Below are 12,897 nucleotides of genomic sequence, written 5' to 3'. Positions count from 1 at the left end.
GTCACTACAACAGGTTTTTAAAATGAAGGATTTGGGAGAGTTAAAATACTTTCTAGGCATTGAGTTTACAAGGTCTTCTGAAGGTATACTAATGCATCAAATGAAGTACACTCTTGAACTTATATCTGAAGTGGGCATGACAGCAGCTAAGCCTACTGGAACTCCTATTGACATCAATGTCAAACTAACATCCAAGGAGTATGATGAGCAGACAAACAGACAACAAGAAGACTCAGATGATCCACTGGTAGATCAAACCATGTATCAGAAATTAATTGGCAAACTGTTGTATTTGAATATGACCAGGCCAGATATAACCTTCAGCACTCAAACACTAAGTCAATTTCTACAACATCCAAAGAAGTCACATCTGGATGCAGCCTTAAGAGTGGTAAGATATCTTAAAAGACAACCTGGACAAGGATTAGTGTTTGCCAGTAACTCTAATGAATTACTGACTGCTTACTGTGATGTTGATTGGGCCTCATGTGCAATTACTAGAAAGTCTGTTACAGGGTATATGGTTAAAATTGGTAAGTCACTAGTGTCGTGGAAGGCCAAGAAACAAACCACTGTGTCCAGAAGTTCAGCAGAAGCTGAATACAGAAGTCTAGCCACTACAGTGTCAGAGTTAGTATGGCTACTTGGAATGCTGAAGGAAGTGGGGGTTGAGATTCAATTGCCAGTTCAAATATACAGTGACAGTAAGGCTGCAATTCAGATTGCAGCAATTCCAGTATTTCACGAAAGAACTAAGCATATTGAAATTGATTGTCACTTCATACGGGAGAAACTACAAAAGGGGCTAATCAAAGTAGACTACATCTCAACTAAAGAACAACCAGCAGATATCCTAACTAAAGGTTTATCCAGACTGCAACATGATCACCTCTTGTCCAAGCTTGGAGTCTTAAACATTTTTTCACCTCCTAGCTTGAAGGGGAGTGAAGAAGAGTGTGAAAGTTAGGAATCAGTTAAGTAGTTAAGGGCAGAAAAGTAATTTTGTAATAGTTAGTTATAACCAACTGAGTTAGTTAGAGTTAGTTCACTGATGTGTATAAATATAGATGTCTTGTAATACTGTAAGTAACACAATTCATTTTGCAATACAAAGAATTTAGAAGCTCCTAGAAGCTCTCTGTAAAAGCTCACAATTGAGCTATTTCTCACTTTACGTTCAATTACCAAGTCTCTAGCATTCAATGAAAACTAAAACAAATACAAGTTTTCAATTTGTCAATTAAATAGGGATTAGACGGGAGAAACAACCACACAAGAATGTGTATAGAAATAGTTAGTTGCAATATGTGTACCGTCAAATGATAATATGACGATTAAAGTTAATTTCTAGCTTATTCGTTCGTGGTATTCAATAAAAAGTCCACATTTACTTTACATAAACTTGTCGCAAGCAATACCATGTGAAATAGATTGCTACTTACCTTTGTTTCTTTGAACCAAATGTGCAATTTGAGCATCATGGCGGAGAAGTTGGTTAACAGTAAACCTCTTGCAATTATTTGGTAATTGATAAATATCATGGAAAAGGAACAGTATAGGATATCACTGAAAACAATTAGCAATAACTCTGCAAAACAAATTTACACCAAAAACTAAGAGCCTACGTTTCATATGAAAAGAGACGAAAAGGAAAAGTTGATGAAGAGTTTCTTGGTAACTGTTCTCCTTTAACATTATTATTATTATTATGAGATTGTGTAATAGACTTTTCATTTTCTCCAAATTTCAGATTATCAGACTTATTACTAATATATAATAATTATATAAATATAAATATGATGATTAGTATAATATGGTAGGTTTATTATTTAATATTATATTTTATAATATTTTGAGTTAAATTAAGGGCAAAATGGTAATCCAATTTTGAGGTTAGGAGCTTCCCACTTATAATAATATATGATATATGATGATATTCTAATCGTTTGTTAATTTCATGTTTTAGGAATAAGCATGTTTAATACATGTCTCGGCCAATTGTAATTTTGTATTTTGTAAACAGTAACTAGTGATATACTCATGTAACATCTATTTTGTTTCATGTGATAGTTCGAAATAAATAAGGATAGTTCGAAATAAATAAGTAACTGTTATATTTGGTGCTTCGTATAGTAGACCATTTAGTTGGGTCACCATTCTGTTGTATGATCATAGTCTAGTGTAGATGAGTTGGAAGGTTCCTACTGAAATTTTGATTTCAATACAGTAGTTTTTGAGAAGATTCTTATCATTGTGCATTTTAATAAAGAAGGCATGATACGTGCATTTCAACTTGGCCTCAACTGGCATATATGTCCTTCAATTTCGGATGTGCACAAGTAGATATTTAAACTATTCAAAAGTTAAACAACTGTGACATCCTACGTGGTAGTTCTGCATCCTATATGAAATCCTATGTGTATTATGTCGCATAGGATGCGTGTGTTTTCTTGTTAAACATTTGGATAATTTTAGTGACAATTTCCTGTAACAATGTGTTATGAACCAAGTCCAACTCAATATCGATATCAAGGTCACACAAGTAGTTATTGGGCTGACAAGAGCTATTGGGCCGAAAGCAAGCAATAGGTCCAGTTTTATTTGGGATCCAGGCCCATTTACACTTTGTTAAAAAGGGCTAGGAGTTAGAAGAATGGTTATGAAAAACTATTATGTGAAGCTTTGGCTTTCTGATCCTCTCATCTCCTTTCTATGGTCTTGTATCTCATCCCTGGTTACTTCTTTCTTGATTTACCTCTCCTTAGTTAGTGTATTATTACTTTGTTGTGCGTATTCTACATTATAACTTGTATTCAGTGATTAATATATATAAGAGTGCTTCTGCTGGAATTGAGTTTGTTACACAATGCCCCTCTTGATAATGATATTAAGGTCAGTCAAATTCATTTTGTTCATAAATTGTTTTAAGTTTCTACTATACACAACTGGGGGATATTTCTACTTAAACATATGGTTCAACAATGCATGATCAATATTCTTTTAGTACTAGTATATCTTTTTATTCTAACTCATACAACTTTTATGGTACAATAGGCCTAAGTTGCTCCAAAATTGTTGTTGCACTCGTGTCAGATTCTCAAAAAATGCACTACTTTTGGAGGATCTGGGACACACCATTTTTGTAGAGTCCGAGCAACAGAGCTATAGGCGAGAGAATATTCTCTTTGACAAAAAAATGTATGTGCACCACCTCTTTTACTGGTTTTCCTCATTTTGCAGATGATATTCTTTGCACTGACATTGCTGGGAGCCTGGATCAAGGACAAATAGTGGGATATTCTTTGATAAGAATTCACCACATTTCATCTTTTTTTTTTCTTGCAGTCTTTGCTGAGTTTATGGTAAGAAACTCAGGGCAATTAATACACAACATGATGTCAGTAATTATTAGTGTTTGCAATAAATTTTAAAGTGACAGAAAATAAATTACAATCACAAAAAAATATGAAGAAACATAATTTTATTTATCAAGATTGCGGGTACAATTATGTTCATCCCTAATTCTACTCTCCTAAGATTTATCCATGATTCGAGGGTCGTTTGTGGCGTATTTTTCGAACTAGGATGATTTAGATTTGACCTCTATATGAATATTCCATGAATTTGTGGAATATTCGAGATCTTGACCAATCAGTGAGAACTCTCATCTACCTTCTTTTCTTGATTGGTTACTTGGTTTAGTTGAAATAACGATGGAGCTTACTTACATTGTTGTTTGTTGAAGAAAGTTTACACTTGCATATCCTCGCTATACCTTAGTGCCGACTTTCTAAGGCTCTTATAATTGCCAGGTAGCAGGGAAAACAATTCGCTCTAGTTTAGTAGAGCTAGCTGAGGACCCTGATGTTGATGTCCGTTTTTATGCAAGTCAAGCACTTCAGTCAATTGATGATGTCATGATGTCAAGCTAGAGATACTTATCTGTTGGGGGTTCAATACCAGAAATCTGTCGTCAAATCCTCTCTGGACGGCTAGGATTATGCCATCACACCAGGAAACAGTTGAGGGAAGGCAGAAAGTGAAATACATCTGTTTGAGATTTGGGAGTGTTATTAATACTAATATATATTTTAGGATGTCAAATATGAAATGCTTCCTACAGTAAGCTCAAGTATTTACATGTAAATTGGCTGTTAGACTAACTAATTAGTATCTTCGAATGAATGGTTTTTCTTATTAGATTCTTTCTAGTTACTAAAGGCTGTTATATTCGGTGCTTTGTATAGTAGACCATTTAGTTGGGTCATGGCCATTCTGTTGTATGATCATAGTCCAGTCAGTGTAGATGAGTTGAAGGTTCCTATTGAAATTTTGATTTCAATACAGTAGTTTTTGAGAAGATTCTTATCATTGTGCATTTTAATAAAGAATGCATAATACATAAACGTGCATTTCAACTTGGCCTCAACTGGCATATATGTCCTCCAATTTCGGGTGTGCACAAGTACATATTTAAACTATTCAAAAGTTAAACAATTGTGACATCCTATGTGGTAGTTTTGCGTTCTATATGAAATCCTATGTGTATTATGTCACATAGGATGCGTGTGTTTTCTTGTTAAACATTTGGATAATTTAAGTGCCAATTTGCTGTAAGATTATTCTCTATTTAATGGTTATTATTCTAGGCTCATTTTTTGCTGAAAGATCATTATATCAGAGATTGTCTGTCATGAAATGAATATTAATCTTATTTTAACTCAAAAGATATGAGGGTTTCCATGAAATTTACTTCTTGAAATGAATACTATTTTTCACTTAATTGACGTTTGGTGATTGCTTTCAGAAAACCAAAAAGTCATTAGAGAAAACTTAGCTAGTAAGAAACTCTGAGAAGACTTAGATAAAGTTGTTTTTATGGTAGTTAACAAACTGTCAATGGGAAACCAAAAAAAAGTAGGACTTATTAAATGGATGGTTCTTGAATATTAAAATATAAAAGTTGATGAAGTCTTAGTCCTCGCTATATAATAAAAAATAGTGAAAATAAGAACTGAATTTAAAATCATGATATAAAATTATATGAGATAAAGTTGAAGTTTTATTTAAATATGTAATTTGGATTTTTATACACTATCACAAAGTTATTCTAAAAATAAAATTGAATTTGAGTTGTAATGTACTGTTTTTTTTAATAAAATTGAACATGATCAATATTATTAGTAACTATATCATCATGCTTATATTCCTTGAATATTTCATCACTTCTTTGGTATTCTTGAAAAAAAAGAAAGATATAAAATGGTGGAATTTTCTTTTATAAAATATAAATTTGTGGATTAATATTTGTTTTTAAAAAATATGAAATCATGATATGAAATTCTCAAAATAATTTTTTAAAGAAAATTGGAATTTCAGCTCATGATTTGAAATCGCAAGATAAAATTATTTATTCAAATAATGTTTTTTAAATCACGAGATAAAACTATATGTCCAAATGCTTAAAGTTGACCTAGTTTTTTAGGCATAATACATAAACATGACATTTAACTTACCTTCAGCGGACAACTATGATCTCCAACTTTGAGTGTGCACAAGTAGACACTTAAGCTTTTATAAAATTGAACAAGTAGACACATGTGTCCTACATGACATAATACATGCAGGATGCCACGTAGGACACAAAATTGCCATGTATGGTGCCATGTAGAGCGAAAATGTCTATATTGTTCAATTTTATACAAGTTTAAGTGTCTACTTGTGCACACCCTAAGTTAAAAGTCATAATTATCAGCTACGTCAAGTTAAGAGTCATGTGTATGTATTTTTTTTTTTAATAGCGATAAGTCTTCCTTTTGATTCATACTCGTAAATGTCTACACACAACCGCAAACACATGTCCTATCCTTTCGCCAATAAGGATTGTGGTGGAGTGGTAACTAATCCTTCATTCTTAATCAATAGTCTCGAATTCGAGTCCCTCTAAATAGAGAGTCTCCTTTGGTAGGAAATATTTTATCCCTCAACATATAAATTTTGGTATAAATTAAAATTTAATCGAATTTTAATATGAAAATCGTAGATCGTGTGAAAAACCAAAAATAAAAAAATACACATGTCCTTCCCTTTTCTACTCAGCCTCAAAAATGCCGCCTCCAAATAGTGACATTGGACGCATAGCCAAAATAATGGATTCCAAGTAGATATTATAAGGGATAAGGCGTAAGTACTCTCTAAACCATGATCGAAATTTTAGAGATGCATCTTAATTAAATTAAGGTTTTATTACTCTCTGAATTCATTTTTTTTTTGTAATTTCATACACCTTTTCTCATATGACACGCTATTTCATGACTCCACATAGGTGAAGCGCGTGAGAGAATTTGTGCCTTATTCCATATTTAAGGAGTAACATGTAATTGGGTTGAAATATGAGTTTATTGTAGTTGGTGAAGATATGACGTTTGTAATAACTTTATATATATATAAAGTTGACGTAGTCTTTGTCGAAGTCTTAGTCCTCGCTATATATTAAAATAGTGGTGGCAGGAGTACTTTTTTGTTTGATTTGCTCCTAAATTGATAATTTTCAATTACATTTCATATTTAGATACATATAATTAGATGTATTTATTTAATATATATCTGAGATATATTTATTTGGATACCTTGAATATATGTATCTAGGTATCAAAATATGGCAAAAACTATAATAGAGCTAATGAGATTTGTGTAATTAGTCTCAAAGCTAATGAGATTTGTGTTATTATATATATAAGACATAGTACATAAACATGATCCTTAACTTGGTTTCAGCGGACAATTATGCCCTCCAACTATGAATGTGCAGAAGTAGACACTTCAACTTCTATGAAATTGAACAAATATTTGTATATAATTAATCGGTTTGGTTCCGTTATTTCTTCGGTTTTTTTTGAATAAAACCATAACCAAACCAAATACTATCGATTTTCAAAAATCTAAAACCAAACCCAAATAAAATCGGTTTTATTTTATCGGTTTGGTTCGATTTTTCGATCGGTGTTTATCCAAACCATGAACACCCCTAATTGTCGCTAGTAATTATTGGCTCATTTCCACTTGTGATTACAAAGTTATTTCATTTGAGATATCTCCAAGTTCGATTTTATGGCAATATTCCTGAATCAATCTCAGAGCTTCTGAATTTGCCTCTAATTTGTGATGTTAAATCATTGGATATAACTTTATCTCGGAAGATATGGATGATGAAGAACTTGAGGTATATACGTTTAACGGCACCCAGTTATTTACTAAGTCCTAGAATATATAACAATCTTTGTTACTCTAGTTGTACAAATGAAGTCTTTTCTAGCATCCCTAATTTAAAGAGATTGACCATTCACGCACTTAAAATGTGACATATTATCCATTGGGTAACTCGTTTTACTCATTTAAAATGTGAGCCGAGTCGAGTAACTTATCCATTTTTATTTAACTCATTTTTTAATCGACTCATATTCAATTCAACTCGCTCGTTTGCCACTCTAGGCGTGATTAATCCCGTAGTAGGTGAGTCAAGTAAAGAACTTTTAGAACACTGTAAAGGTGGTTGTTTTATCGAATGAGAACAAATAAACAATAATTGGTGTTTTTTAAATTAACAAGTGGCGGTCATTATTATACCTACCCACTAATCATTTTAAATAAACAATGACTTCGTAAGTCAAAATAATTTATTAAATACAAATGATTCTTGAATTATATCCTCTCTACTTGTTCAAAAATTATTTTTGTTTCAATTCCTCTCAATATTAACTTGATGGAAGCTTATACTGCTGTAATTTCTCTTCTTCAAACTCTTGATCAACCATATATTTCAGAACTCTTTCATGATCACAGTACTGAAATGCTCGATTCTCTTCGTGCTACAGCTGAATGTTTTCAAAATGCTCTTGAAAACACTAGCAATGAGAAAATCAAATCTTTGGAGGAAGATATTAGAGTTGTTGTTAGTGAGGCAGAGGATGTTGTTGAAATGATGATTTCTGAAATCATCGAAGGCAAAAGCTGGACATTTCTGAAATCATCGAAGGATGTTCTTAAAAAAATGGATAAGACAAAGAAACAAGTGATGGAGATTCTTGAACTAACCGCGGATTCCTTGATTGGCGCTTCTTCTATGAGTGATCCAATGCTGTCAGATCAGTTGGAAGATGATATTGTGCAGGGACTTGATGGTGACTTGGAGATAATAGATAAGAGATTGACAGGACCAACGTTGGATCTAGACATTGTCACCATATCAGGTATGGGTGGCATTGGCAAAACAACACTCGCTAAAAAAGCTTATGATCATCTTTCAATCAGGTATCACTTTGACATTTTTGTTTGGGTTACAATATCTCAAGAATTTCGATATAGAAATGTATTGTTAGAAGCTTTACATTGCATTTCAAAGCACAGAGTTATTGAGAACACAAAAGATTATGTTAATATGAATGACAGTGAGTTAGCTGATCTGGTGCAAAAGAGTCTAAAGGGTCCTAGATACCTTTTTGTTGTTGATGATATTTGGAGTAGGGATGTTTGGGATAGCATATCACAAATATTTCCTAATTGCAACAATAGGAGTCGGGTCTTATTGACTACTAGGGAAACTGAGGTAGCGATGTATGCAAATACTAGTATCCCTCATAAGATGAACCTCTTGGATTTAGATAACAGTTGGAAGTTACTTCGTGATAAGGTGTTTGGACTAGAACACGATCATCCTGCTGAGTTGGAAGAAATTGGAAAAACAATAGCAGAAAATGTCAAGGACTTCCCTTAATAATTTCAGTGATTGCAGGGCATCTCTCTAAAACGGTGCCCAAGACATTAGACAGTTGGAAGTATGTTGCCAAAACCTTAAGTGAAATCATTGCTAGTCATCCAAATAAATGCTTAGGAGTGCTCGGTTTGAGTTACCATCACTTGCCTAATCGACTCAAACCGTGCTTTCTTTCTATGGGTGATTTCCCAGAGGATTTTCAAGTTGATACTCGGAGATTGATCCAATTATGGATCGCAGAAGGTTTCATAAGGGCGTCTGCTGGAAGTCGTGAAAGTTTGGAGGAAGTGGCTGAACATTATCTGGAGGATCTTATCAACAGGAACTTGATAATGGCTAGAAAAAAAAGATTCAATGGTGAGCTAAAAGTATGCGGAATACATGATCTGCTGCGTGAGTTCTGTTTGATAGAAGCTGAAATGACAGTTTATGCATGTTGTGAGAACTCCATTTTCACCAGCACAAAAGCCTAATTTTCGTCGCTTCAGTATTCAAGAAAAGTATATTAAAGATACTTATAAGCTCTTACCCCCTGTAGCCAGATCTATCTACTGCTTTTCTTCCTTGGATCCACCTTTTGGATCCCGTTTGCATCTTCTCCTTAATCCTATAATAGATGAACTTTTCTCTAGTTTCAACCATCTCAGGGTATTGGTCATCTTCCCTTCCTTGTTTGTCTCATTTTCACTTGTGGTTACAAAGTTATTTCATTTGAGATATCTCCAAGTTCGATGTTCTGGCAATATTCCTGAATCAATCTCAGAGCTTCAAAATTTGCAAACTCTAATTTCTGATACTTATTCACCAGATATGACTTTACCTCAGAAGATATGGATGATGAAGAACTTGAGGTATATACGTTTAAGGGTAGCCGGTTATTTACCAAGTCCTAGAATAGATAACAATCTTGTGACAGGGATGCCAAATCTAGTGGAATTTTACAATATTTGTTACTCTAGTTGTACAAATGAAGTCTTTTCTAGCATCCCCAATTTAAAGAGATTGACCATTCACGCACCTTTTAGAGTAGGACACATTATTCGATGTCATCTCTTGGATATGTCGAGCTTGAGAAAACTTGAGGCATTCAAGCTTTCCTGGAGATCTAATTTTGAAAATCCCATCAAAATATTTGTTTTTCCGGAATCACTTAGAAGAGTGTCTTTAACTAAGTGTTGTAAGTTTATTTGGGAAGAGATATCATCAACTTTTATCATGTTGCCACATCTTGAAGAGCTCAAACTTAAGCATTGTGAAGCCGATGATGATGTATGGAGATTGACTGACAAAGACATATTCAAAAGCTTGAAGTTGTTGTTACTGAGCGAGGTAAATCTTAATGGTTGGGAAGCTAGCAGTGACAACTTCCCTAATCTAAAACGCCTTGTTCTGAAGAAATGCAAGGACCTGCAAGCAATTCCAACAGATTTTGGGGAAATTTGTACTTTGGAATTGATTGAATTACATGATTGCACCACTACTGCTGAGGATTCTGTCAGAAATATCAAACACGAACAAGACAACTTGGATAATAATATCCTTAAGGTCTACATCCATAACAGTTACATGAAATTGATTGAGTTACATGATTGCACCACTACTGCTGAGGATTCTGTCAGAAATATCGAACAAGAACAAGAGGACATGGGATAATAATATCCTTAAGGTCTACATCCATAACAGCTACAGTAAGTTATAATTCTCTCTTAAAAGTTCTTCGATTCTTCACATTATTTAAAACCTCATTTTTATTAAATCATACTTCTTTGAAATTAAGATGATGACTTCTACTTCTTATCTTTCTTATGCAGCGAATTGAAGCTTATTTTGAGGGACCATCTAATGGTATCTTCCGAATTCAGAACCTTGTAGTTATATAAATACTGAATATCATACCAAAGTGTATAGTTACATAAATAACATATATATATATATATATATATTAAAACACTAACAAATGTGCAACCTAGTATTAGTATAAACTAAATATTTAGAAGTCGAAATTTTAACTACTCTATTTTGATTAAAATGTATTTTAAATGTAATTGATTAACAAAAGGATTTGTTTCTACTTTCTTTTGAATCTACATTTCTACATGTGTAATGTGTTACTATGATTCAATTGAAATATTTTCTGATTTGTCGAAATCATAATACTCTATTATACGAGTATATATTAGTCAAAATTTAACAAACTATGATTAGCAATTTATCATACCGCAAAATATCAAAATTGAACTTCAAAATAGTGAATCATATCAAATTAAATTGGTATGATAATTATAAAGTAATTTTAAAAACAAAATACCAAAATTACCGTATCAAAATTTCAAATACCATATCATATCATACCTGGCCTACCCACCCTACACTCCACGCCTTTCTTGGAAGAAAAATATAAGTGCAAATCTTATATGTTTAACTTATAAAGTTCTTATTTAATTTTCACGAAATCAAAGTCCAAACTCCAACTAAAAAGTTTGAAACGCCACGTGATAAATGTTTATCCACTTGCCTATATCACTTACCAAAAATAACATTCAACGATAATTAATTAATAATAATAATTTAATTGCCAGTAAATATATATATTATAGCGACTTTGAATCGTATTATAATTAACTAATATCAATTAAAAACTTTAATATTATATATATATATATATATATATACAACCATACTATTAAAAATTGTTTTTATGGTAGTTAACAAACTGTCAATGGGAAACCAAAAAAAACTATTAAAAGTTGTTTTTATGGTAGTTAACAAACTGTCAATGGGAAACCAAAAAAAACTATTAAAAGTTGTTTTTATGGTAGTTAACAAACTGTCAATGGGAAACCAAAAAAAAGAAGGTAAAGTTATTAAATGGGTGGTTCTTGAATATTAAAATTAAAAGTTGACGAAGTCTTAGTCCTCGCTATATATTAAGAAATATAGTGACAATAAGAATTGAATTTAAAATTATGATATAAAATTATATGAGATGAAATTGAAGTTTTGTTTGAATATGTAATTTGGATTTTTACACGCTATCACAAAGTTATTCTAGAAAAAGTAAAATTGAATCTGAGTTGTAGTGTACTACTCTTTAATAAAATTGAACATGATTAATATCATTAGTAACTCTATTATCATGTTTATATTCCTGAATATTTCATCACTTCTTTGATATTCTTGAAAAGAAATATATAGATATAAAATGGTGGAATTTTCTTTTATAAAATATAAATTTGTGGGTTAATATTTGTTTTAAAAAAATATGAAATCATGATATGCAATTCTCAAATTAATTTTTTAAAGAAAATTGGAATTTTAGCTCATTATTTGAAATCACGAGATAAAATTATTTATTCAAATGTTAATTTTTAAATCACGAGATAAAATTATATGTCCAAATGCTTAAAGTTGACTTAGTTTTGTTTAGGCATAATACATAAACACGACTGTCACGCCCCGAGCCTACACCCTGGACGTGACTGGCACTCGAAAACCATTGTTGGCCCCAAAGCGAACCTTTGGCCTGGCTTTCTTAACTTAGCGGAAAACTCAATGCAATGCAAGGTTTTTAAAACAACCTGACTAAAATAAAATCTGGCCACAAAGGCAACTCGAGTCTCAAAATAGAATATTTACATATATACATAGATGAGAGACTCCAAACCAACTGACTGACTGTCTATGAAGCCTCTATACTACTGAGATGGATGTTGGGACAGACCTCGCTACATCCTAATAAAACAAAACTAAAAGAACAACATAATCGAGTCCTCCGGAACACAAAGAGGCTCACCACTGACTCGGAAGTACTCAACTGGATCAACGGCGAACCGGCTGCTGGCCCTGGGTACCTGTGTTTGCATCATAAAAAGATGCAGGCCAACTGGCATCAGTACATTGAATGTATGAGTATGCGAGCTGGAAAGCTAAACCACAACTTAAACTTGAAAGGAGTACAAAGGAACTCTTACCTTGGCTCTTTTCAACTCATGAATAACTGAACTCAATATATAAAGCAATACGACACATGCAATATATAAAGCTTGCAAAATAGTGTAAACAACTTAGCTTGTTAAAGATAAAACAATAACAACTCAACTTTACTTATATAAAAGTAATATAAC

At 32.5% G+C, this 12,897-nt stretch overlaps 1 protein-coding gene and 1 pseudogene across 1 annotated transcript in view; both read left to right on the top strand.

Moving 5' to 3' along the window:
* Positions 1-4,231, top strand: part of LOC125818660 (serine/threonine-protein phosphatase 2A 65 kDa regulatory subunit A beta isoform-like) — a 32,379-nt gene extending 28,148 nt beyond the window's left edge. The window contains exon 13 of the mRNA XM_049498176.1: positions 3,813-4,231. Within this exon, the coding sequence (XP_049354133.1) occupies positions 3,813-3,932 (120 nt within the window). The 3' untranslated portion in view covers positions 3,933-4,231. The remainder of the gene's footprint in view (positions 1-3,812) is intronic.
* Positions 4,232-7,762: 3,531 nt separating this feature from the next.
* LOC125818708 (putative late blight resistance protein homolog R1A-3) lies at positions 7,763-10,426 on the top strand (annotated as a pseudogene).
* Positions 10,427-12,897: the final 2,471 nt, after the last annotated feature.

The sequence above is a fragment of the Solanum verrucosum genome, unplaced genomic scaffold (assembly GCF_900185275.1).
Source record: "Solanum verrucosum unplaced genomic scaffold, falcon-dt-bn FXZP01000614.1, whole genome shotgun sequence".
Classification (NCBI taxonomy): Eukaryota; Viridiplantae; Streptophyta; class Magnoliopsida; order Solanales; family Solanaceae; genus Solanum; species Solanum verrucosum.
The sequence above is the reverse complement of the archived record's forward strand: the minus strand, read 5'-3'. Positions and strand labels throughout refer to the sequence as shown.